The sequence below is a fragment of the Meles meles genome, chromosome 13 (assembly GCF_922984935.1).
Source record: "Meles meles chromosome 13, mMelMel3.1 paternal haplotype, whole genome shotgun sequence".
In the NCBI taxonomy this organism is placed as follows: Eukaryota; Metazoa; Chordata; class Mammalia; order Carnivora; family Mustelidae; genus Meles; species Meles meles.
In genome coordinates this window covers 22950119-22977283 of record NC_060078.1, presented here as the reverse complement: position 1 = coordinate 22977283, position 27165 = coordinate 22950119, and the positions used below count along the sequence as shown (strand labels likewise).

General features: G+C 41.6%; 1 protein-coding gene across 15 annotated transcripts in view; it reads left to right on the top strand.

Moving 5' to 3' along the window:
• The window catches only part of RHOBTB1 (Rho related BTB domain containing 1), a 121144-nt gene that overhangs the window by 60810 nt on the left and 33169 nt on the right, over positions 1-27165 (top strand). For 9 of the 15 annotated variants that reach the window (XM_046027458.1, XM_046027454.1, XM_046027459.1 and 6 more), the window contains 2 exons: positions 23423-23624; positions 23986-24089. In XM_046027458.1, coding sequence (XP_045883414.1) covers positions 23433-23624; positions 23986-24089 — 296 coding nt within the window. In that variant the 5' untranslated portion in view covers positions 23423-23432. Of the gene's footprint in view, positions 1-4890; positions 5084-16911; positions 17150-23422; positions 23625-23985; positions 24090-27165 lie in introns of those variants that run through there. The other 6 variants (XM_046027456.1, XM_046027463.1, XM_046027450.1 and 3 more) reach the window with 3 other exon arrangements.

Here is a 27165-nt window from a genome sequence, read left to right as displayed (position 1 = left end):
TCAAAAACATTGTAACAAAATTGTGAGCTGTTTGAATCTGCACAGCATCTTTGAGAAAACATTACTATTTAGGATGATACTTTAAAGCACTCAATTCTTTTTGGAACCTTAATTTGTCTAAAATGTGCCATGTAGATAAATTTGGATGCATAATAGATAAATCCCAACCAAAGTCCTGAAAATGGCCAGTAAAGATTAAGCAGGACATTTTCCATTTTTACCAGGATTGACAGCCTTCTCTTCCCATCTTGTCTACTTTTTGTAGACTAATTTCTAACAGTTGTCAATCCTTCTCAGGGAGTATTATATGAAGGAGTAATAAAAAAATGAAATTAGTAAAGAAAACCTTAATGTGTTATCTTTTTTGAAAATGTACTGATATCCCCAACTCAAGCTAATAACCCTAGAAGCTTAATTAGCTAAGAGATACTTTTAAGCATTTAAGGGGTTGTTATAAACTGTCCTATAACCACTTGTTCTGTACAAGTGGTTCTACAGTGTATTATTACAGAATAGATCATAAGAACACTGAGAAGATCCCATTGCAGGTTAAGACCTCACCATCAACTGATACTTAGTTAACTGTGGCAGTGCTATGTCATAAAAATACCAGTATAGCAACTATAGACCTGTAGTTATTTAAAAAGTAAAATTGGGGGCACCTAGCTGGGCCAGTCTGTAGAGCATGTGACTCTTGACCTTGGGGGCCCTAGTTCGAGCTCCGTGTTTGGCATAGAATGTACTTTAAAGAAAAAAATCTAAAAAATAAATAAAAAGTAAAATTATATTCTGAGTTATATGTTAGCAAGACCTTATAATTAGTATGTTATCCCTAATAATAATCTAAATAGCAATCATTCATTTGCTTTATTGAATTTCAGAAGGCTTTGGTTCATATGTTTGACCTATCTTGAAACATGGGTGGAAACGCTTGAAATTTTATTGTTCTTCACCCAGGAAACTTGCCTGTAGAAAACAGAGGAATTTTTTAAAATCTCTCCTATTGGTATTCTCTTAGAAAACAGGAAGTTCAGTCTCATTGTTTGAAGGCCTCACTCTTGCTTCATGTAATAGGGTTCAAAGATCTGAACTTGGTTTTTATGTTCATCTTCTTTCCTCCACTCAGTCTTCCTACCAACGGCACAACACCAAAACAAAACTTGGAGAAGGAAGGAAACTTAAGTCACGAAAAATGGTTTATATTGTGTAGAAAGGGGCAGGAGGTGGGAGAGGGAGGGAAGCTTTGCTGGGAGGGTCAAGAGGCAGTTACTCAAATGGATGGGATGTGTATGGGCTGGTTAGTTATATATCAGCCTCCAAATTACTTTTTTTCATTTATAAACAAAGTTGCCGCCTCCTCTTCCTGAAATCCTGTGTTCCTTGTGCACATAGGGCAGAAATTGGGAAATAGGCAAGTAAAAAAACTGACATGAATGGTGGGTATGACAGCCATTCCTTCCAGATGTCCCTGGACACTTCTGTCTCCAAATACTCCCTCTACCTGTCCCATCAAGTACATTAGCATGTCTCGAGTAAGGTTCCATCCACTAAGGGACTAAGAGGTGAATTCGGAACTTTTACAAAGAAAGAAGGAGATGCCAGTAGGTACACAAGAAGCAATTACATTTCTCCACTCTGCACCTGTGTTTATTTATTGCATAGACACAGGTTAATGCCAAGTTTCCCATGCTAATGAGGTTCCCATCTCAGGCTCCATTCCTCTGTGAAGAAAGTTTCTTTGAATTGTTAATCAACCATAGTCCAAACCCCTAACGAGCACTGGACTATCAATAACCAGCGATTATTATGCTCCTACTAGATGCCACACATTTTACTGCATTTCAACTAAAATTATCAATTCCAATTTTACAAAAGCAAAAAAAAATGGAACTCAGATATGTTAAATTAAGAGCTAACAGAAGGTAGAGCACCCAGGTCTGCCTAAGAACTTGAACAAGTGTTTGCTTTAAATCTACTCCTGGAGGGCAGGGGAGAGAAGTACTTTAAACCACTTCATTCCAGGTTATTTTTGCAGATAGTAGACACAGGAGTTAAATAATTATTCTTAAGGGGTTGTTTTGTTTGTTTTGCTTTTGATCTAACTCGAACCACATAGACTTGTCTGGACAAATTTGTTAACTCTCTAGGTCATTTCTAATGTATTTTGACTAAGTCAAATCTTAAGCAGTTGAGTCATGGGGGATGGAATCATGCATCCAGAAAAGTCCTTAGAGACACTTAAGACAATCTCATGTAAGTGAAAACACCTGCCACCCAGAGACGAGCTCTAGCTTACCCACTCTCCTGGTTAGTAATGGAGGCAGCTGGAAGTGAACCTGGGTTCCCAAGTCCTAGCCCAGCACTCAGTTCTAGTACATAACACGGCCTGAAAAGTGCCAAGTCTTCCAAACCCTTCCATGTAGCCAGAATTGGAGCTACATGTAAAAAATCCATCAGAAACCTATGACACACCCAGAAATGGGTGGTAAGAGGACTCTAGCAGTGTAAAGAAAGATACAGTGGGCCCTAAGAGAAACCTCGCTTTTCTGCACTGACACCAATGTAGGGCTAGCTTCCCACTGACTCAAAGCACAGCAGCCCACTCCCATCTCTTCCACCTTGTCTTTGTGGAACCTTCTTTTAATCAAGTATGGAGCTTTTCGATTTTTTCTATGGACTTCTGGCTTTTTACTAACTATGCTACAGGGAAATACGTCTTTCGACCTCATTTCTCTCATCTACAAAGTGGGGACAGTATCACATCTCTTAGAGAATTCTAGAGATGCTATGAAATCACACACAGGAAGCACATAGTTGGTGCTCAGTAGGGGATAGCTCTCTTCTTCGCCTTCCTAGAGTATTTCAAGGGAAAATGTTATTATTTTTCACCTAAACGAACTTGAGTTGTTTGAATTCTGACGTTGCAAGGGGTTGTTATAGTAACCTCCTTTCTTGGGTAAAAATGCGCCCAGTGGTCTCTTGGGGTCCCAGTGGCCCATTCACAATTACATCGGTCTTCCTTGCACTGTAGGGTTACCACGGCGTTCTTGAATGATTTTTATTGCTTCAGTATCTGCTGCAAAGTAATACCAAGCTCTTCTTGGGAGATTTGTGGCTCCCATTTCCTTCCAGTCACTGTTGAAGCATTGAACGTGTTTTCCACTTAGACCCTCGCATCCCAGAGCAACTACTGTATTTTCAGCCAAGTAACTAAGAAATACTTCCAGAGAATATTATTGCCAGTAGAACATTCTTGCTTTCAATTTCAAAATACATGAGACTTGCCTACCATCATTTCAATTAACTCGAGCGTGAAGGGCTGTCTGTGTTCTGGCCCTGTCTTTTCTTTTCGTCCTGTGTTGCTGACTAATCTATCGATAGGAAAAACATAAGCACTACAATTTCCCCTTTCACCCTCAGTGCCTGATAACTACCCTGGCCAAAATTACATCTCTGGGAAGTGTTTCATCACATTCCTCTCCCCAGCTGCCACACTGTGTCATGTGGCACTCGCTGCCCTGCTTCGGGGTTTTGGAGCCAAGTCTTTGGCAGCACGTCCTATTTGTCACGTACATGGAGGAAATCTGCTCTGATGGTTTTTTTCTTATTGAACTTTCTCCCCCTTTTTAAATTAATAATCCAAGGGGCCCAGGATCACCTTTATTTTCCTAGCGGCACAGTCTCCCTTTCAGTGTTTTCCAAAGGTAAATTGCAAGATGTATGTCTTTTTCTTGGGGTTTAGAAGTGGTTGAACCATGGCTAGCTGCTCCAAGATTACCAACTGCTAGATTGCCCCTTACCTGATGACTAGTCTCAAATTGGTTGTATAAATTTTAGTTCACACCAAGGAATTTGTTGTGTGTGTGTTGTTTTTTTTTTTAAGATTTTATTTATTTATTTGACAGAGAGATCACAAGTAGGCAGAGAGGCAGGCAGAGAGAGAGGAGGAAGCAGGCTCCCTCTGAGCAGAGAGCCTGACATGGGGCTCGGACCCAGGACCCCGAGATCATGATCTAAGCCAAAGGCAGAGGCTTAACCCATTGAACCAACCAGGTGCCCCCGAGGAGTTTATTTGTAAAGCAGTACTTTTCCGACTGTAATGTGCATTCAGATCACCTGGGCATCTTGATATGGAGCGGATTCTGATTCCGGAGTTTTGGGATAGGACCTGAGATGATGTGTTTCTCCAAGGCTCCCCAGCGATGCCAAAACAGCTGGTCTAAGGACACCGTTTTGAGCAGGAAAGGTCTAAAGTCTAGGTGTTACTGTAGCTTTGGCTGAAACTCACGCCTTCCAGGCTGTAAGACTCCCACCTTATTCTGTTTGCTTGTTTCTTAAATCATAATAGGCAGTCGTGGAATCTTAAACATGGAAGGGAGGTACATACATGGCAGTGTGCTAGTAAATCAACCAGCTCTCCCGGAAAAAAAGAAGGCATTTATGTGCATACATAAGTCGATTATAAATTTTACTGACATAAAGAATGTATGAGGCATACACTTTGCAAATAATAAAAAAATAGACAATACTCCTTATTGTAAATTCCATAAAGCCAGTTGGGTTTTACAGAAGGCTGGTTGGTTTTTGCTGAACCGTTTTATCCATAACCTACCTGTGGTACAGTTGATGAAGGGGTGTAATTCCCATATAAATGTTGGCTGATATTTTCCATTATGTTAATAAGCAAGCTAGAATTGCAACAACAAAGACATGTCAGAACTGTACTCATTTATCAAAGATATGAATAACTTCTCTGCTGAACTGGATAATAGCTTTTAAATGGTGTAAAGATATTTCCTTACATGTACTATTCACAATGTAACAGCTCCACATGTAACACACTTTTAAGTTTAATTTGTGTTGTTAACATTTTTTAATCATTTTCTTAAGACAGGCAACAGAACAACAAAGCAAGCCCTAAAGTCCAGTGGTTGCCAATTTCTGTGGTGTAAAGACGCCCATCAAGGCCATTTTCAAGCCACCGTTGTGACTGAGTGTGGAGTTGGGGAGAGATGGCCCAGTAGCCCACTGCTATCCAACATTTCCACCATACAGATAAAATTAGCATAAATAACCTCAAAATGTAGGTAACAATAAAATGTAGTAAGATAATTAGAAAATGGTGAGTTTTGAGCACTTAGCACCTTTGTTTTTAGTATAATTTCTTTAATCAAAACTGTGGAATTTAATTTTTAATACTGAGCCTATTTTATTTATGTGTTTATTTGTTTATTGACGTACAGTGACACCCAGTGTTACATTAATTTCAAGTGTACAACACAGTGACCTGACAACTCTGTCCATTATGCTTTAACAGGCTTGCAAAAATCCTGCAAACTTAACAACTAGTTCTCATGAGCTGGTGGGGGCTGCCTCCAGCCCACTATTGGACGTAGATCCTCCTGTCAAGTGATTCTCAGCCTTTGCTTTGCACTGGAATACCCCAGGAAAACCATAACCTACAGTCTGTAGATCTTTGTTAGGGCCTAAGAATCTGAATTTAAAACATTTTTACTGACATGTATCTTATTTAAAGAAAAATACAAAAATCAGAAGTCTATAACTTAAATGAAATTTCACCAACTGAACATACACCGGTAATCAGCACCAACATACAGAAACAGAAAACGACCAGCACCCAGACGCTCTTTTTAAATCCCTAGCCAGGGTTCCTGGGTGGCTCAGTTGTTTAAGCAACTGCCTTCGGCTCAGGTCATGATCCCGGAGGCCAGGATCGAGTCCCTCATTGGGCTCCCAGCTCCATAGGGAGTCTGCTTCTCCCTCTGACCTTCTCCCCTTTCATGCTCTCTCTCACTATCTCTCTCTCAAACAAACAAAATCTTAAAATAAATAAATAAATAAATATAAAATAAAAAAATAAAAAATAAATCCCTAGCCAGTCACTTCCCAGCCAAGGTATCCACTATCTTGGCTTCTAACACTATGGACTCACGGTGCCTGCTTTTGAACGTTTATGTAAACAAAATCTCTTTAGTGTCTGGCTTCTTCCCCTCAATATTATGTTTGGGAAGCTTATTCATAATGTATGTAACAGGAGTTCACCCATTTTACCATAGTGCTGTGTAGTATCCCATTATGACTGGAGCTCAATTTATTATTTATTTATCCATTCTACTGCTGGTGGGTTGTTTCCAGCTGTTTGCTATTATGAATAGTGCTGTTAAGAATATTCTTGAGGCGCCTGGCTGGCTCAGTCAGAAGAGCTTGTGACTCTTGATCTCGGGGTCATGGGTTGGAACCCCACACTGGGTGTAGAGATTACTAAAAAATAATGCATAAACCTTAGAAAAAGAGAATATTCTTGTACAGGCAGCAGTACTTAAAGTAAAACTAAACAGATTCCCCCAGTGATTCTAATAAGCAGCTGATCTCTTGACTGCCTTCTCTACAACTCCCCTCCTCCCTTATTTCTCATATAATATGGCCAAGGCTATTGATTCTTTTGTGTGAATGTAATTTTAGTACCCTAAGCCATGAAGCTGTGTGTTTCCATTCATTACAGTATGTTCTCCGGGCTCTTTTCAATTTACGTTCACCAACTCCCCCTTTCATCAAGACACCGGCTCTTGTGCACTCTAAAAAGGGATGAGATTTGGCCTCACATCAATAGCATGGAGGAATAATAGATACAGTGGAGATGCAGCCAAGGCTAAATTTGGCAGCTGATCATTAAGGCTCCTGGAAAGAGGCTTCAAAGAAGGGGAATTGTTTCCCTTTGTGTATATCAAACAAAAATCAACAGTGAACCCTGAGAATATTTCAGATTCTAATATTTTTAAAAATCCATTTATTTGAAGTAGACCAGCAACTCTCATGTGAAAGAGAACTGAAATCTTTCAGTCTGACCAGCAACTCTCATGTGAAAGAGAACTGAAATCTTTCAAAGTCTGATGACTTGATCTGGATAGATTAGAGAAGAAGGTTTTCCCTTTGGCTTCTTCCAATACCTGGTGTTCAGCAGGTGTATTCTTGCTACATTATTCTATGCTGAGTAGCTGTGTGTGTGTGTGTGTGTGTGTGTGTGTGTGTGTAGCTGTGTGTGTGTGTGTGTGTGTGTGTGTGTGTGTGTGTTTGAGTCTATTGAGATGTTAATTCCTTTGATTTAAGTCAAGGGAGCTGAATGACCGGGAGCTCCAGCATGATATTGTTGATGAGTCGGATGGCTGCTCCGTATTAAAAGAAAGGTTCCTGGTTTCAGCAGGCACTGAAAGTCATTTCACATAAACTTCCCAAGGTATGCAGAGAGGAGGCAAAGAGGACACATGAATTCTACATAATGAAGAACGTATGCTCCCACACATAAATATTCTAGTTCCTAGTTTTCCTACCTCCCCCTCCCCATCCATTTTCTATAAATTTTTTGTTATAAAATTTCTTTGTTAAGATAGAAAAGATGGAATATATAGATAAGAAAAAAGAAAAAAATTAAATCCATTTATAATCCCAGTTGGCATTAATATTGAATGTTTCTCTAACCTGAATGTTGCTGTGTATATGTAGGTACATAAATTTTAAGGACTGGTGTTATTCTGTAAATTCTTCTGTCATCTTTTTTCATTTAAATGTTTATCACGAACATATATGACAAAAAATGCATTCCTTTAACACATTTTGGTTGGCTATATACTCCCCTATTATGTGGACATTTATTGATGTCAGTTTTTTTAAGCAACCCCCACCCCCACCCGGCTGGATTTGTAAACTTGTTTCCAATATTTTGTTTCCGCAGATAGTGGTGTATAACATTCCTTTAATGGAATCTTTTTGTCTCCCCTAATTAATTATTTAGGAATAAGTTCTCATAATTGGATGGAAGTTATGGACATTTTAAAGTTACGGACATTGAGGGCCAGGTGTCCCCACTCCAGAATAATGGTATTATTTTCCACTCCCACAAACAGTGCCACATTCCACTTTTTAAAAATGTACAATCTTTCATGTAATAACTCCTACCTAGAGTTAGAGGGTGTAGAAACATGTCCTGAAATTATTAGCTGGAGTCTAGGCATTGATGTCAGCCAGAAACCGCCAACAAAATATGAGATTTTAAAGAGTCTGTTTTTTGTCCACCAACACTTTTGTATTGATGATCCAGTTTTACTAAGAAATCCTTGGGGCGGGTGGGGGAGACAGTTTTCTTCATTTGTCTGAATCAGAGCGTAACCTAATCCTAACTGGCATATTAGAATCTCCTAAATGATTAAATGCAGTTGCTTCATTGTCATCTTATGTGAAGGCTTCCCAGCAAAGGGTCTCTCTGGAACCAGAAGCTGACCCAGTGACATCTTTAGAGAATGCTTTCAATGAACATGTTACTGCAGAGCACTGCAGAGACTTTTCTTCATTATGATGGATTATTAAGTATATCTAGTCTTCAGACTTGATAGTAGCTTTCTCAAATGAGCACTTAGAACTCTGACATCTCTCTGAAGACTTAACCAGTATTTTAATTATTATCTCTTGACAAAGCTTCCTGATCCAGCATTTAGCTGAGGTTCACACACTGACCCTCCAAAACCAATGCGTGATGTCTTCTGTTGTTTCAATTTTTTTTAACTTAAAAAATATATATTTAAGTATAACGTACATAGAGAAATGTATACAGATCCCAGCCATACAGTTTGATGAATTTGTGAAAACTAACATACCTGTGTAACCAGCATGTAGTTCAAGAAGTCAGTATCACCAAGCACCCCACTTCTGGTAGCCACCCCGTGGTACCCTCTGTGTCTTTGAGATGCTCCAAATTTTATGCCCTGGGTAAGTCATTCATTTATAGAATTTGATTTTTCACTGAACCCTTAACTTTATAAGAGCTAGCTGCAATGAGTTTTGATCAAGATAATCCCCCTTGTAACTAAAAATATGTAGAGTCTGCCTTTCCAAGTAAAGATAACATTAAATTCATGCCCTCAATGTGCATCAGTATTTATACATTTGTGACTTGCAGGTACACAAATACATGCACCACCTGGATACAAACAAATTGGGAACTTCTTTCTCCTTTTAATGAATGGAAAGCTGAATTATACTATATTGATCCAAACTTAAAATATCTTAACTACAATTGATTGTCATAGAATATTTCAAGCGATATGCTTCCAAACAATTTCTTAAAATTGTTCATTTCAGTTACTATAATATTGCCTCTGAACACTCAAAATTTAACAGTCAAGAATTTTTCATCTCTTGTTTGAAATATATCTGTCCTGGGTGTCCACAGCTGTCTGTCTATAAGGTTCAATTTCTTTGTCTGATGTTCAGCTAGATTACCATTTAGATTCCTATGGGTTTTTTTTCAGTTGAGAGCCTGAGTCAGAAAAAAACAAGTTTAGCAGCCTCACAAAGCTTTATAAATATATAATTGTGAAGAACAATGTATACATCATCAAAAATCATTTATTAGTTTTGGCTAATATCTGTACTCTTAGTAGAATTAACAATCAAGGGTTATACTTATGTAGTCATTAGTTTTTAAAAAGCCAAATATCTCTCCCATTATAGAATACAACTTGGAAGATACTATTCATCCATAAAAAGTAATGAAGCACGAATACATGCTGCAACATGGGTGAACTTGAAAGCATTGTGCTCGATACAAGAAGACAGACACGAAAGACTGCATACTGTATGATTTCATTTATTAAAATGTCCAGAATAGGCAAATTCATAAAGACAGGAAGTGAATTAGTGGTCAGAGGGGGAGGGGAGAACAGAATAGCTGCTAATGGGCACAAGGTTTCTTTCTGGGTTCATGAGAATGTTCTAGAATTAGATAGTGGACATGGTTGTATAGCTTTGTGAGCAAAACAAAAACCCTGGAATCGTGTACTTCAAAAGGTGAGTTTTATGACAGGTGACCTTTGTCTCAATTTTTTTTTTAAAGTAATAGATTTCATCATAGAAAATTTGGAAACTAAAGGAAGTAGAAAAGTGACAAGTTGCAGCCCTATTAACAATCACTGGTACCTGTGGAGTGTACTCCCTTCCCTTCCAGTTTACCTTCCATATATTGCTGTTGCAGGAAGAACAGCTTCCCTTTTGATGATGGAGAAACCATTATTGAATGTTAAGTATTCGCATATTGATACCCACCCATTCTGCCCCTCCCCCCGAAAATAAAAAAGGGTGGGTCCAAGGAAGATCCATTTAAATGGCACAGGGGAATAATGATGGAGATACAAATGAGAGAAGCAGAGAGCAGTGGCCTGCCCTGTCAGAGGTAAGGGAGAGGCATCTGAGGTTTGGAAAGTAGCTGGGGTCCTGAGAAGCGGAAAGACAGACTTGACCAGTTGCCAGGAGAGGTAGGACTCCTCAGGGACAGGTTCCCGAAGAATCTTGCTAGAAGTTTTGCTGCAAGGTAGCTGGTAGGTCACATTAACCGCGCCCTTCTATTCTTAAATACTCATGTTGTTTCCCAGCTTTCCAAAACTCACATTTGTGCTTCTTTTAGCCATGTCCCTGTGTTAAAATGGTACTTAGTGTGTAAGAGTGAAGAGGACCAGTTCTGTTCGAGTTACACATGTTTGCTTATTTTATCTAGTTTCCATGGACTGTTTCTTGGATCGCTTTCCTGCACTTGCCCCCTGATAGTGTAACATTAGCATTTCTCCATATGATTGCGAACTCAACATAAACATGATTTTGAATAATGACCGACTTAATAGATAAGACTTTTGAGGTGTTCTCTTGATGACAGGCATAGTGATTAAAATACTTTACAAGCAACATCTAATCTTTACAACAACACATCCAACGAAGCAATTATCCCAGTTTACATATAAGGAAATAGAAGTTTAGAGAGATTAAGTATTTGCCCCAAGATCAGATAGCAAGACTTTAATTGTCATAGATTTGGGTGGTTTTCATATTTTTCTTGTTCTTTATAAAGATGTGATAAATATATTTGGGGGGTTTTTAAAAGATTTTATTTATTTATTAGAGAGAGACAGTGAGCAGGAAGGAGAGCAGAGGGAGAAGCAGACTCCCCACTGAGCAGGGAGTCCCACTTGGGACTTGATTCCTGGACACTGGGATCATGACCTGAGCCAAGGCAGATGCTTAACCTACTGAGGCACACAGGCACCGCTAATATATTTGCCTTTAGAACATTTTCTGTTTATGAAGTCATTTTTTTAGATGGATGTATCAGGAAGTATTTTTTAAATTGCTGACAGGTTCAGGTTTTGGTTGTTGCTGTCAATGAAACCTTCCCTTTTAACTTTTTCATTTACTTTTTTGTTGTTAGGGAGTTTGGTTGATACTATCTATGCTTTGGGGGATTTTTGTCCTTATGGTGGGTTAGTCAACTATAAATGTGCCAAGACCACTTGAAAAGAAAGTTCACTCTCTTATCATAATAAGTTTTCTTTTTTAATGTGAGTTACCTACCTGTTTATCACTACTTTTTATGATATTCAAGCCTTCCGTGTGTTGTTTTTCTTTTTTGCTTTCTTAATCTGATGTTGATTCTGATTCTTTATCTCACACATGTCACTTATTTTCATTAATTCCTCCTTCTAGAGCTTTACTTCATTTTTATTGTACGCCTTTTGGTTTGTGAAGATTCATTATTACTGTTATTCTTTTTACTATGAATTGCCCTTTTTTTTACTGTCTAGATTCTCTTTTACAGATAATTTTTGTATACCACATTGAAGCCAAAATCAAAATAACAATGAAGGCGACTTTTATATTTTCAGTTGGTTTTGGTTTCGGTTTTCATAGTCCTTTTTTTTTTTCTTCTTCTTTTTTTTTTTTAGTATGTTGTGTTAGTCACCATACAGTACATCATTAGTTTTTGATGTAGTGTTCCATGATTCATTGTTTGTGTGTAACACCCAGTGCTCCATGCAATACGTGCCCTCCTTAATACCCATCACCAGGCTCACCCATTCCCTCCACCCCCTCCCCTCTGAAACCTTCAGTTTAATTCCTGGAGTCCATAGTCTCTCATGGTTCATCTCCCACTCTGATTTCTCTGCCTTCATTTTTCCCTTCCTTCTTGTAATGTCTTCCTTGATATTCTTTATGTTCCACAAATAAGCAAACCATGTAATTGACTTTCTCTGTTTGACTTATTTCACTCAAGATAATCTCCTCCAGTCCCATCCATGTGAATGTAAAAGTTGGGTATTCATCCTTTCTGATGGCTGAGTAATATTCCATTGTATATATGGACCATATTATCCTTATCCATTTGTCTTTTGAAGGGCATCTTGGCTCTTTCCACAGTTTGGCTATTGTGGACATTGCTGCTATGAACATTGGGGTACCTATAGCCCTTCTTTTCACTATGTCTGTATCTTTGAGGTAAATACCCAGTAGTTGCAATTGCTGGGTCATAGGGTAGTTCTATTTTTAATTTTTTGAGGAAACTCCACACTGTTTTCCAAAGTGGCTGCACCAGATTGCATTCCCACCAGGAGTCCACGGTCCTTTTACACTGAATTGCTTTTTTAAAATTTGAATTATCTCTGGGTGTTTTGTCAAATATCTTTGAGTAGTTAAATTCCTTAAAGAAATCTTGAGGTTTTGCTCCCTGAGTCTTTGGTATCTAAAAATAGCTTTATGTTCCCTTTACATAAATAACAATTTGACCAGATTCAGAAACTTGTGATTAGGTCTTTCTTCCATGAAGGGTCTCTTTGTGTTTTTCTACTGTCTTAAAATAGTGTATTGGTGAAGTGTGTGGTCATCCATATTATTACTACTTTATAGAAAGAACTGTCTTTGACCACTAGTTTTAGAAGGTGTTTTTTTAAGGTATTTGTAGGATTATTATACAGTTTTTCTGGCATCATGTTTTAAAAGTTTTACCGAAAAATGTAGAGATGTAGAGCCTCCGTTTCTTTTCTCCTTTTCCCCGCCCCATCCTCCTTTTTGTATTGGGAAAGTTTTGTTTATAAAATCACACTTTACTCCTTGAGTTCCTCCAGAAGCCATGTAGTATTCCGGGGACTGTTTATCAACTGTCAGCCTCTTTATCATCTTCTGCAACATCATTTTCACATGGCCTTCCTCCTAGACTCAGAGCTTCTCATGTTTTGCCTGTCCCTTACAAATCCACTCTACTACATTGTCAAGGCTATTTACCATTGTCACTATGGTTTTTAATTTGGCTGTCTTGTGTTTCATTTATACGTGGCCTTTGCTTGTCTTCTTGCCCCCGATAGCCTCCTCCGCTGTTAGTTTACACACCTGCATTATTTTCTTTTGCATGATCAACGACATGGTTCAGATATTTTTTAAAAACTTTTTTCTTCTGCTGTTCCTTATAGCACGTCTACTTCCATAGAAGACCTTTCGTCTATGTCTTTGGCTAACTAACTGCTTGTCCTTTTATGCATGTCAGGATCTTTAATAGACCATATGTTGAATGGTCTCTGTTAACTTCATCCATGTAGAAGAAGATTCCTGGTGGCCAAGGATTGAAGGATATTCAGTGCTTGGATAACCAGGGCTCTGTTGGAGACCAAGGTAGGGCTCTGTAGGGAACCCACCCAGTTCCAGAGTGGACAGACCAAGCTATTCAGTATTGTACCGGTCGACATGTACCGGAGAAGGGTAGTGCGGGAAGTCACCGCTGAAGATACACAGTGGTCGGTCTTAGAGGTTGTAACCCATTCCCATCCCTCTCCCCTTAACTTCTGTTGCACTGTCGGAATTGAAACAGCCCGGGGGAGCAGGCTGGGGGAAGAAAAACAAATTGAAATGAGTCTTTTCCATGCTTAGTGCTATCTACCTGGCTTATCCTCAGTAAGGGCCAATCATGGGGACTTCTCCTTTCCCAGGACAGCATGCATGGTTCCTCATGACTTTCCATGATTTTCCATGGCTCCACAGCCTGCTTTCCATCTGGGTCCCAAGTCAAGCCAGCTCTCATTACTCCATACCACAGGTGTCTGTGGTGAAGAGCGTCCTGCTTACCCCCCAGCCCAGACCTTTTCCCTGTGGTAATGGGCAGTCTGCTGGTGTTCAGTGACTTGGCACAAAGGCAGTGAATGTGGCAGAAATCCTTCCAACGTCTGGTACACGGTTACTCCTTATCCTAACTCTGGTACTATTGTAGACTCTGCTATCTGTGGAGAATAAAGTTAATTTTAATGAGGCCGTGTAGCGGGAGATCCAAAGCATGTATTCTTCCAATGCTGTCCTGCCTTAAGTCCAGCTAATTGCCTCTTGTGACATCTTCTAGCAAAGATTGAATTTCCTCATTCAAGATTCACTTTCAGGTCAATGATACATCCTTCTCCATAGGGAGTGGGTATAGGTGCCTCAATTCTCCCCTTCTTTCTCAGCCAATTACTGATCTCACCCAAAGAGTTAGAAATCCCTTGAATGAGGATGTTAAAGTCCAAAAGTAGATGGGAATTTTATAAGACCCTTATATATAAATATTATTAAGATTCATAAATTGGCTCTAGGCACTAAAACACAATAAATGATCACGTTCCTTTTTTTTTTTCCCTAAATGAATTTCAGCCCTAAGCTCCTGCCTGCCTGTATTGAGGTTCCCTTTTGCCCCCTGCCTTATTGTTTGGTGGAGAGCCCTGGGCCTTAGTCCCTGGTGTTCCCATGGTTACTGATGCTCTTCCTGATGGGGATCCACGGCTGGTGTGATGCCATCTGTCAAATGCCGCTCTCATGATGGGCCACACAGATGTCCCTCAAGGTGTTCCTCTCACTGACTGTGGACTTAGCCACATGCTGCTGCTCTCGAGGCCACGGGCTTAGTGATCAGTCACCAGAGCTAGCTGAGTGCAAGTTCACTGCCAGACCCAGGTAGAAGGTTTCCTGAGGAAGGTGGAACAGCAATACTTTTAGATTCTATTGAGCAAATATGAATTGAAAACCACGTATGGACAAGGCATTGGAAAGACTTGAGGATTTAAAGATGAATAGCAGTCTCTGTTGTCAAAAATGCGCGGTCTTAGTGAGATGGAAGCAAGCACATACATGTCAGTGGAACAGTCAATATTACAAATCAGAATTTGGCAAATACCCTGGGAGACAATATAAAGGAAGAATGCTTTAAGTGCATCTTTTTTCCAAAACAAAATTTGTGTTTATCTACTTTGCTTCATCTCTGCTGGTTCCTGGTCCAACCATTCCCCTGGAGGACCTAGGAACTTCCTAACGGGTCCTTCTGCCACTGCTCCCCACACAGCGATCTTGGCGATGTCAGTGATGCTTCTCAGAAGCACATCAGACCCTGTGACTCTTCTGTCTGCAACCTTTCAGTCGCTTCTCATTGCATTTAGAATAAAACCCAAGTTCCCTACTGTGGCCTGGAAGGCCACGTGTGATGTGGCTCCTGCCTCCTCTCCAACCTCACCTCTCCTGTTCCCCTGCTGCAGCTCTGGCAGGCCTGCCTCTCTGCCAGCTCGTGGCTGGGCCCTGCTCATTCTTCAGGTAGCAAGAAGGTGGGGCCTCCTCAAAGAGGCCTCCCTTGTCTTTCCTGCAGGCCTCCTACCCATTATTTTCATTTATCTTCAAGGAATTTAAGTCAAGTTTATGATTACATCTACCTGTTTCTCCCACCTGCCTGTGAGGGTCCGTGAGAGCAAGAACCATACCCAGCTTGCTTACCACTGTCTACCTGTACCATCGGCCTGGCGCTCACTAATCGCACAGTGTATTCTTTCTTGAACTAATTAAGACTGCCTGAGTCCTAAAGGTGCAGCACAATTTCAGTGGTGGATCAGGGCCATGAGAAAGGACATCTGAGCAGAGTGGCAAGAGCAGAGTCACCGAAGGAGAGGTTACCTGGCATATTTGCAGACGGAAGTCACCCAGTATATCTAGAACATAACACACAGTTTACTTATAGTGGTTTTGAAACCTATCCTGAATTTTTTATGCATCTTTTAAGCTACATGTTTTATCCGTCCTTTATTTTTCAACTGGGACAGGATTTATTAAGGGCAGTGGATAGATAGCAAGTTTATTTCTAATCCTGGCTCACCTCCCCCACTGACATTGAGTTTAAAAAAAGAGAGAAAGGGTGTGATCTTGTGTCGGTCTCCATTATCACAGGACGCTGGTGAGGATAACGAGTAGATGTTTAAAAAAGTACGCTCTGTATTATCTGTAATCCTGGATTTATATGCACTGTCCTTTCGGTTACTTAAACTCTTGTCTTTCTGTTTTAATCAAAACTTTCAGTTGAAAAAAATATTGTTGATTTGAGCGATGAAAGGCAATTTTATCCTGGAGATGTATTTCTGTAAACTTTTGATTTAGGGAAGTGCAGCCCAACCCAACTGTCTCTTTCCCAGATCTGGACCCACTCTCCATTCCAGCTGAGATGTTTATATTATGCACAGAGCAGCTCCCGCCTGCCTAGGACTGGTGATTAAGAGCTCAGGATAATGAAATCTGCAGTCGGAACTTGGCTGTGGGCTATGGTTATTATGCAACTCTTAACATTTCTCCTTTGTTTCTGTCAATAATATAAAATTCCCAGTTTTTCTTTGTGAGCTCACTCTTCAAATACACTACAATGTGTTCCACCAGTATTATTTAATGAGCAAGTTAAATTATTTCTTAAAGTTCAGATTACATGCTTTTCTAAAGGTCAAGAAAATTTAGTGGCTGTGCGACGCCCCGATCAAACCCTCTAGGAACAACTGAATGAACCAAAAGTACAGAGGGCCCTCTGTGGCCCTTAGAGTTTTGTCTCTAAGCAGACTGCTCACCATGCTTTGATTCAAATAGCAAACATAACAAGAAACACAACACAGGTGATGGTAAGAGATGGTGTGTTCCAGTGGGGGGATGATTTGGAGCAATTAGAAGATGCCTAGTAAGATGTTGTGGACAAATGATTAAGGCTTCCCTGCTTACCCTCCCTAATACCTGGATTTCTCGTGGTAGGAGAGACTCACACCCTGAGCTGGACTCAAAGAGTGGCTCTGTACTAAAGTGCGCCTAACCAGGGGAAACCAGAGTATCTTGAACTTTATCAGCCATAGTGCCTTGGAATTATTGAATTATGGAGAGAGGACTGTGATGGTCATCTATCCATAGTGTGATTGATCCATCGTGAATGTGCCTGACCCTTCCTAAGAGCCTGGATCTTAAAAGAGGAACGGACATCAGGAAGGCCATCGTCTCAAGCCCAAAGGTGGGAACAGAGTACCACTCTGGGAAGAGAAATGATTTGAAAAGGAGACCAGGGCAGCTGAGCTCACATTTGGCTGTGTCACTCTTTGGCTTATGGTTGTCCCTAGAAGAGAGTCACAAGTAGATTGGGAGACCTGTGGACCCGAATGAATAGACAAAAAAAATTTGCTGAAGTAAGGCATGGTATACGCTTGCATTCCAAGTACTTTGGCACATGGTAGTACCCCAGAAACACATAATGATTCATTAAGGTCATGAGATGGGCACTTTGAAGGTGTAGCCACAGGAAAAATACAAAGTTCACAAACCACCCTTCTATGGTTTGCTAATATAGGAAAAACTGAGTGTATATGTGTCTTTGTGATTGTGATTGATTCTCCTAGAACCATTTATGATACAAAGGAGGAAGTAAATCAGTCTATGTAGAGGCAGGGCAATTAGGAAAACTTTTTAGAGGCGGTCATATCTGACTGAATAAGGTTTTAAGGAATGAACAGAATTTGCCAGGCAGACAAGAAATGGTAGAGGGTTGACTGTGGAATAATACATGTAAAGGCACTGAGGTGGCAAACAACATTTAGAATTTAGGAGGCCGTTCTGTGTGGCAGAAGCATACTGTCACTGTTGTAAAAAATTACTGAAAATTTGGGGCACCTGAGTAGCTCAGTCAGTTAGGCATCCAACTCTTGGTTTTGGCTCAGGTCATGATCTCGGGGTTATGAGATGGAGCCCTGCACTCAGCATGGAGTCTACTTGGGATTCTTTCCCTCTCCTCTCCCTCCACCTCTACCCCTTCCCCTGCTTGCAAACGCATGTGGCCACGCTTGTGCGCACTTGCTCTCTCTCTCTCTGTTAAATAAATAAAATCATTCTTAAAAATTACCAAAAACTTGGTGGTTAAAACAAACCAAATTTATTATCTTACAGTTCTGGAGGTTAAAAGTCTGAAATGGGTTTCATTGGGCTAAAATGAAGATGTTGGTAGGTTGTGTCCCTTCTGGTGGCTCTAGGAGAAAATATGTCTCTTTTTCTTGTCCAGCTTCTAGAGGTCACTTGCATCCCTTGGTTTATGGCCCTCACCTCTTTCTTCCACATAAGAACCGGAGTGAGTGCACTGGACCTACCCAGACAACCCAGAATAACCTCCTTAGGCCAAAGTCAGCTGATTAGCAGCTTAGTTCCATCTGCTACCCCAGCGCCCCCATGCCATGTAACAGAACACATTCACAGATCCCAGAGATGAGGACATGAACATCTTTGAGGGACATTATTCTGCATATCACACACACAATAAAGATGTGGAGGGTGATGGAGAAGAGAAAGTTGGCATGATCCACCAGCCCTAGGTAGGAAAGATCTTCCACCCAAAAAGGACCTATAATCTGATATTTTTTTTTAAATAAGAGAAGGTGTCAAGGTCCTGGTCATTTTTCTAAGGTGCAATGGGTATGTTTCAGTTAATTACTAATACATAACAAATCACCACAAACATCAGTGGTTTAATACAATAATTTGTCCTTTCTCATGAATCTGTAGGTGATTCTCTTAACTGGGTTCACTCATGAAGCTTCCTTCAGCTGGAGAGTTGGCCAGGCCGGAAGGTGCAAGGAGCACAATCTGGCATGTGGTGAAACCATAGGCAGGGCTTCCTCGATTATTCTCGCTGTGAATCCCATTCCTCTGCTATGCCTGGCCAGCTTCTTTCCACAACAGCCTCGGGACAGCATTCCTGCAGCATGAGAGCAGATCTGCAGGGCTTCTGGAAAGCTTGACTCTGGGACCCACACAGCATCACCACCACATTCTCCTGGATTGGGCCACAGTCACAAGGCTAACTCAAATTCTAGATGGTGGGAAATCAATTCCGTCTCCTGATGAGAGTTGCCATCATGACTGCATTTCCCCTAGTGAAGAGAGGAGGGTTTTTTTTGTTTGTTTGTTTGTTTTTGGGTTTTTTTTTAAAGATTTATTTGACAGAGAGATGACAAGTAGGCAGAGAGGCAGGCAGAGTGAGAGGGGTGAAGCAGGCTCGCTGCCAAGCAGAGAGCCCGATGTGGGGCTTGATCCCGGAACCCCGGGATCATGACCTGAGCCGAAGACAGAGGCTTTAACCCACTGAGCCACCCAGGCGCCCCAAGAGAGGAGTTTTTAACTCTAAGAGTAGGATTTTGAAACTCGAGATTTCAGGGGTAAAATGTTTCTGGCCGACAATGTCCAGCACATGACCAAGAGAAGGGCTCCAGGAAGGTGCAGGGAAGGTCACTGGTGCTGTAGAGGTGGAGGGACTGTGGGGCTAGAGCGTGGGACACATCACGCTGTGGACACACAAAGAAGGCTGAGTTGGTGGTAAACGTGGAGGAGGGACATGACATCCGGAAGGTAATAGTAGTCATGGTGTAGACACCTGGGGCAACTGGGCAGCCCGGAGGTCATGACCACAGTCTCTAAGCCGTCTGGGGGACGGTAGGCATCAGCACCCAGGGGCTGGCATCCTCACCTAGTCCTCTCTCCCCAGCCCCCACACTGTCCTGTTCACTTGCCATCTTAAATAAACATCCCTCTCTGACGCCCAGAACGTGCAGATACACTCTTCAGCACCTCCTGGTCAGCGTCCATGGCCTGAGGACTCAGTGAAAATATGAAACAAAGTTCAAGTTGCTTGTGAGTAAGATACAAAGCTGCCATAGTAACAGGTTAGCTTTTCTTTTCTTTTTCTTTTTATGCTTTCTTTGTTTCCTCAGATATGGATCTAAGGGCAAAATGGTGTCTTCCCTGATCAGCAGTAGTCATGGTGGTGAAATTTATTAACAGAGTTAAGTGAATAATATTTATTGCTCTCATTCTGCATAAATAAAAATCAGAAACTGGATAGTCATTAACCAGATGGTCCTAAGAGCTCATTCAACCATAAGAGTGCTATATAGGAATAAATTAGAGCCCGTAACAAGTAAAGAAGGATAAAATTGTATATTTTTATCAAATTGTGATAACACAATTTAATATTTGTTTATGTGTAACAGATAAACAATCGGTTTACAATACACATGTAGATGTATTTTCAGATTACCACTAAATAAAATTTCTACCCGAAAGAAAAGATTCTCAGTATTTGGAAATCCAGAAAACCCTTCCTGGAAATTCCATGTCTCAAGTGAGTGATCTGGGCTACGAGTGTAGAATTCCGTGCTGCCTTTTATCTCCCTTACTTGTTGTCCCCTTAAAACCTTTGTTAAATGTTCTCCCCTTTGTATGAGGCCCAAGACCTTTGGCAGTCACTTCAATTTTGAGCAGATTGCTCGAGATTAGAGGACTCACGGATGTTTTTCTCACCTTTGACACAGAAATTCTTCTTGAGATATGTCTATAAATAGTAATGATATTTTTGTAATCATAGCCTTAATATTAAACCAGGAGGGCTTTTATCCCCTTCAGAGTAGTCTTCTGTGAAAGCTACACAGTTATTCCACCAACTCTGTCATGATTCAAATTATTTGGGGGTGTTCCTTTTTGGTGACTGCTCTCAAAGCTAGTTTTTGCAAGCCAACAAGAAAACCAACCGTGTATTTTTTTAGTCTGTTTCAGTTTTGACTTAATCCAAACATGCCCCCAAATTTTAAGGACTGGCTCTCTATGACTTTATATCTGCCTAAAAGAATAAAAATGACTTCCAAAGGAGAAAAGTTTTCCACCACTTAGCACAGTCAAAATAGTATACCTCAGGTTGCAGATCCTGCTTTTCTGGACACGGGGTGCTCCTTGGTAGTATCACCACAGAGACATACCCAGTTTCTTATCAATAACTACTGGTACCATTTTTGTTCTAGAATCTGGAAATACCCCAGCAAAACAGATTTAACCTACCTTTCCAACTGTATCATCGATTAGCTAATTACCTCCAACTCCCATTCAGAACTTTTTCTGCCTTCTTTATGTAACATCAGATACTCTCCTGCTTATACCTATGTTTTTTGTTTTTCGATGAACTACTCCTCAGTTACTCTACTAAAATGTATCCTTTGTATAGATCTTTGTGGTTATTGGGTTTCTGATTCCACATCTATCTCTGGTCTTTCCCCTGACTCAGTTCAGGGAATTCATCTTCATCATCACGATTAGAATCTCTGGGGTCATCGGTTGTCAGCTCCGTCAGTTTCCCTACCCCTCACTGCTTGAGGAGACTGGTACTAGAGTTCCCATTTAACAGATGGGGAAGCTGAGGCTAAAAGCCCAAATGGCATATGGCTAGAAAACGGAGAGACTAGGATTCACACTCACATCCCTTCCAAGGCAGGGATTTTCTCAACCTCAGCACTCTGACATTTGTGTCCTGATTATTCTTTGTGTTGAGGACTGTCCCTTGTACTGTGTTTCCAAGCATCTCTGGCCTCTACCCACTAGAAGCCAGTAGCGCTCCCCGACCCCATTGTGACAACCAAATATATCTCTAGACTTTGTTAAGTGTCCTCCAGCAAATACTTAAGGACCACTGGCCTAATCCCAAAGTCAGGCTTATGCTGCTTTATACCATGAAATCGTGAACTAATGAAACCATAGACTAGATTTTAAAGAGATCAGTTTGAGGAGTCACCACACATGGGTAATCATCAGAATTGAATTGGAGGTTTTCTTATGCCTCTTTCTCCACCCAAGACCTTCAGAATCTGCATTTGCCAGGCGGGGAGCAGGTATTTTAAGCCTCTCTATGGCATCTGAACCATAGACCAGATCCTAACCTCACCACACATCTGTTCTTTGAATCACTCCACTCAATTCTCACCAAATAGTCTCTAGCCTCAGGTTTAACACCTCCTATGATGGTGTTACAGGAGACAGTCTCGTGTTCAGATGGTCCTAACTGGGAAAAAGTTTTCATTCTATTTAATAACCTTTTTTCTGTCTCTCCCTCTACACTCTTAATCTCATATTAATCAAATCATCCATTTTCTCCAGGCAGATGATTTAAACATTTACTGAGTCCCAGGTATGTATTAAGCCCTACTCTGAACAGTTTCTTGACCATTGTGGCCATTAAAACCACTATCAACTTGTTAAAAGTGACCAGCTAGGGGTGCCTAGGCGGCTCAGTTGGTTAAGTATCCGACAGTTGATTTCAGCTTAGGTCATGATCTCAGGGTCTTGCAATCAAGCCCCGAATTGGGTTCCACACTCAGCAGGGAGTCTGCTTCCCTCTCTCTCTCTCTCTCCCCCTCTCTCTCCCTCTCTGTCTGCCCCTCTCCTGTTCACACACACTCTCTCTAAAATAATAAATCTTTTTTTTAATTGACTATCTAACCAGTTTTCTTTGTTTAACAATAGGCTTTCTCAAAAGGGTGATTATAATTCATTAAAATCTTAAAATGTTCCATGGTTGGTCACCCATCCAGCTTGCTGCCGGGAAGCAGTCTGCGCTGTATTTTATGGAGCTTCCTGCTCCCAGGAGGGTGGTGGCGGGGGGTGGGGGGGGTGTGGAGACCTGGCAGCAGCTTTTTCTCTTCCTTTTGACCCCTCACTCAGCAACCCTCTTAAACCTTTTTGATGGTTTCTGGAACATTCCAAACTAGCTCCTCATCCTGGAAAAAATCATTCTTTACCATATGCTCCAGATTTCTTGGTGAAAACAGAGAATTTTAAAATTTGTTGCTTTATGGTGCCCCTCTTGAGAATACCATTTTTATGAATTTGATTGATTTTAAAATCGGTGAATGAATATAAATTAATTTTACAAATGTATCAAAATTTAGTCTTACAGTTTACCCTTCTTTAAAGCCGAGGAATCCTTTCTGCTTGCCCTTTGGATCCCCCTCAAAGTCACGGTGGTAGTGGAGAACCTCCATTAAACTGCCTTTCAGTGGGGGATTTGGGGTCGGGGGAAGATTGTGATGGTGTAGATGCTAATATCGCCGAGCAGCTCACACCCCGATGTCTAGGGTTAAAGCTGCAGGTGACCGGTCTCTTTCATGGGTCCACATGAGTAGCTAGTGAGCTATGAATGTGTGCCAGCGATCCTGACTTGCCTGGTTGGATTTTCAGTAGGCAGGTTGTGTTTAGAGAAAACCAAGGAGAAAATAACATGTTAACGGGAATAAACCGTTTGGGGTCAAAATAACAATCCAGCCGATGTTTTTGTACTCGTGTGAGACATAAATAGAAAACTCGAGTTTGAGTTAGGTTTTGTATGAACTTCCGAACTTCGTGCTTATGCTTGGGCACCTCCGGAGAAGTGGCTGGCTGGGCCCCTCTCGTCTCTGACTGCCCCGTCCCTCTCTCCTCACAGAGTTTTATAAATGGACACTGACATGGACTACGAAAGGCCCAACGTCGAAACCATCAAGTGTGTGGTCGTGGGAGACAACGCCGTGGGGAAGACGCGCTTGATCTGTGCCCGAGCGTGTAACACGACCCTCACGCAGTATCAGCTGCTGGCCACCCACGTGCCTACCGTGTGGGCGATCGACCAGTACCGAGTGTGCCAGGAGGTAAGGTGTGCAGGGCTTCTCTAGGCTCCTCAGGGCGCATCCCTGCTACTGCCAGGCTGACTCTACCAGGGGGTCGGGGTAATTAGTGCATGCAAAGTCAGGCTAATGTTCTTGGTGCCGCTAAGAGAAAACAAAAGCAGAATGTGCCGTTGGGAGTCTGGCTACCGTCTCCTGAATGAAGGGGGTGGGGGGTGTTTGAGTCGAGAGTCCCAGAGGAGAATTTGGACTTGGCTCGAGTCCTGTTGGATGGGACGAGAAGATGCAGGTGGGACAAGTGGGCCTTGAGGGTGCTGACTTGGGCGTCCTTCTCCTGAGGAGCCTCAGAAGGACGCTGAGCAGGAATGTGCTCTCTCTCCTGCAGGTCCTGGAGCGGTCCCGGGATGTTGTGGATGAAGTGAGCGTTTCTCTCAGGCTCTGGGATACTTTCGGCGATCACCACAAGGACAGGCGTTTTGCATATGGCAGGTAAACCGAGGCCGGTGCCGTGCTGTTGAGCTTGAGCACAATTTCCTTTCTGAAACCTGCAGCTGCTTCATAGTTCAACAAAAGCCACAACACATGGCCTTGAAATGAGTTGGGTTCTGCGCTGTGTTTAAGGAAAAAGCAAAATAAAATAAAATAAAATAAAATTGGTACTGTCTTCTGATGTCAAGAAAAGCAGTCTGCCTTGACACTAGGTCCCTCCCAGGACGTCCCTCGTTGAAAACAATCAGTGGGACGATTTCTAGAGGATTCTGGTGTGCTCTGGTCCTGGGCTGCTTTGATTGCTGTTTTTTCTGAGTGGTATGTTATTTACCTTTTGCTAGAATGTTTTAAGTTATTTTAGCACTTGGCATCCCACTTCAGAAGTTCTCTTCGGTCTTTTCGTAGCCATATTAGCAGAGTCTGGTGTTATTTGCTTTGGGCTTTGTTATCCGAAAAGTCTATTATTTTTATTTGAAGGTCGTTTTTTTAAAAAGAAAGAAAAATACCTCTGAAATCCTTCACAAGGCACATTTCCAAAATGAACTGAGGCACTGATGTCTAATTTTACATTAAAAATCAAGGAAACATCCAGTGAAATCCCTGCAGTGAGTCTAGGACACTGATATGACGAGCAACATGGTTGAAGTGCCTGAAGTATTTAGGAATTTCTTCTTGTCACCCTAACTTAAGGTCTCTCAGTGAATGTGTTAGAAGCTATCAAAATCTAGATAAGGATATTTCCTTACTCCTTAATTGTAAATTAACACATTTGATCTTAAGGTTAGAATTTAGGAGTCACAGATTCCCTTGTGCCTTGTTGACATCGAATGTCATGTGACCTCACAGGACTGGATTAGGTACTCAAGGCCCTGAGCTCCTCCTTGGTACTGAGACAGGCATTTCTAAAGTTACCTCTCTTTCTTCAAGCCAGTAGCTCTCTGAAGGCTCTGAACAGACTTTTACTGGCATTTATTCACTTGGTCTAAAATACTGAATAAAGCTGCTGAAAGGGTTTGTCCCATCCCTGAGAAGAAGTTCACACACTGAAAGACTCTGCCATTTAGACCAGTTTGTTCATGGGGACTCAGCAGAGAGGCGTATGGGAAGTAAAACACTGATTTTCAAGTCCTCTGGGTCATGAGGACTTTTGAGGTTGGTATCCAGTGTTGTAGACACTTTTCTTCTCCTTGAATTTCCTGTTCTGTGATTTCTTTTCTTTCTGTGGCATTCTTGATTCTTACGGTAGTTGCCATTTAGGTTTCCCTTTTATCTAATTACTCCACCTATAGAAAAAAATAATGACAAAGGACCACGTAAGTACCAGGCTGTTGGGTTTGTAATCTCTCTAGTGGTTGGCCAGCGTGACAGAACAATGGCTTTAAGCGCAGTAAGGACGGATGCAACAGATTTCTGTGGACATTTTGTACTCTCACTTCTGAAAAGCTGTCTGATAACGATGGGCCCGTGCTGAGCTTAGGGAGGTGTTTGGGTTTCCCTGCTCCGAACTGTTTCCCTGGCTCGGTGGCTTCTTGTCACGTGAACTTGAGGCAGTTGAGAGAACGAGTTTTAATTCGGCCGCACAGTGTAACTCTTCTCTCTTGGTGATAGAAGGGCTGCTCCCCTGTCATATGAGATTCCTGCTGAGGACCAGCTGAGTGACGGCCCGCCTCCACCTCACCTCGACAGGCATCCCCACGGGGCCTCGTGCAGCCCCGTGATGTATCTGGAGTCATTGGACAACGGGTCACGCCTGTGTCTGTTCCCTCCCAACAGAAATAAGCTGCTCTGTCACGTGACTCCATCAGTTCCGACTGCGTTGTTCTGCTCCCCTGTCTGTAGCGTTTGGTTCTATCAGCTCTAACCTGCTCCCCCTTTGATATGGAAACAGGATGTGTTCTTCAAGTCTGATCCTCCACAGGGGGTTTCGGGACACAGGGTGTTTCTAGCCCAGCTCTCCGTGGGTCTCAGTTTATGTGCTTGTTTGTACCTTGTGTTCTCTCTGTCTTCTCCGATCCTCCGAAGCCTGCAGGCGTCCTGCCGCAGACCCCATCACAGTAAAGAACAAATCCCAGAACTGTTCCGTCCCAGCCTCCAGCATCTTTCCATGTTGCTAATTATGGGATTCCACATCGATGTGACACCAAAACAGTACATTTTGTGGAAAAGTCTAGTAGGAATAGGAGTTCCTCTTACTTGGGATAGGGTTCAGGCCACCGCATTTCATTGCTTTGCAAGAGCTGATTAATTTCTTTGTGACTTCCATTTTTAGCTTCCTATCCTTCAAGAAGGAAAAAAAAATCCTAATTATAATTTTTGACAATCAGTTTGCTTTGCACACCTGCTTTTTGATGGATGTTTTTTACTGTGCTTGGTGTGAATGACGAATCAGTAGGATGTGATGTATTCCTTATTCCTGGAAATGTATTTGGAACCTCTTTAAAACCATTTGTTTGATTCTTGTGGTGATAGTGAGCGAAACCAAAGTTGCCTTAGACCTTTTCCTCTCCTTCCTAGCACCAGGGTAGTTGATAAGTTGTCCCCTCAAACATTCTCTGGCATGGACAGGCGCTGCTTGCAGTGTGGATCCTGCGGGCCAAGGTGCTGTTGGTCTGCCTACTTGAATCTGTAATTTTCCTAGCACGACGGAAGTATAAGCAGAAGGGCATTAATTTTTCAACCCATTTTTTAACCAACCAGAATAATAGTTCCAATTTATCAAAGGCTTACATGTGCCAGTCTATATGTTAGGTGCTTTGCCAACATTATTTCAGTTAATCCTTTCAGGAACCCTAGAAGGCAGAGATGATTTCCATGCTACAGCGGAGGAGAGAGTTGAGTTCTTTTACTACCATAACTTGCTCAAGAGTGAGTTTCAGAAGCAGAGTCAAACCCACCTCGGACTCCTGGCCCCCACTCCTCCTTCTGTGCCAGGCTACCTCAATCTCACTATAAACAGATGCAGCTAGAACCCACCCCGACATTGATGAGCTGGGTGTCTCTTTGCTCTTCCCTATTAATTCAAAGGCTTAGAACTAAAGGAGATCTTGGGCACCTGGGTGGCTCAGTCTGTTAAGCA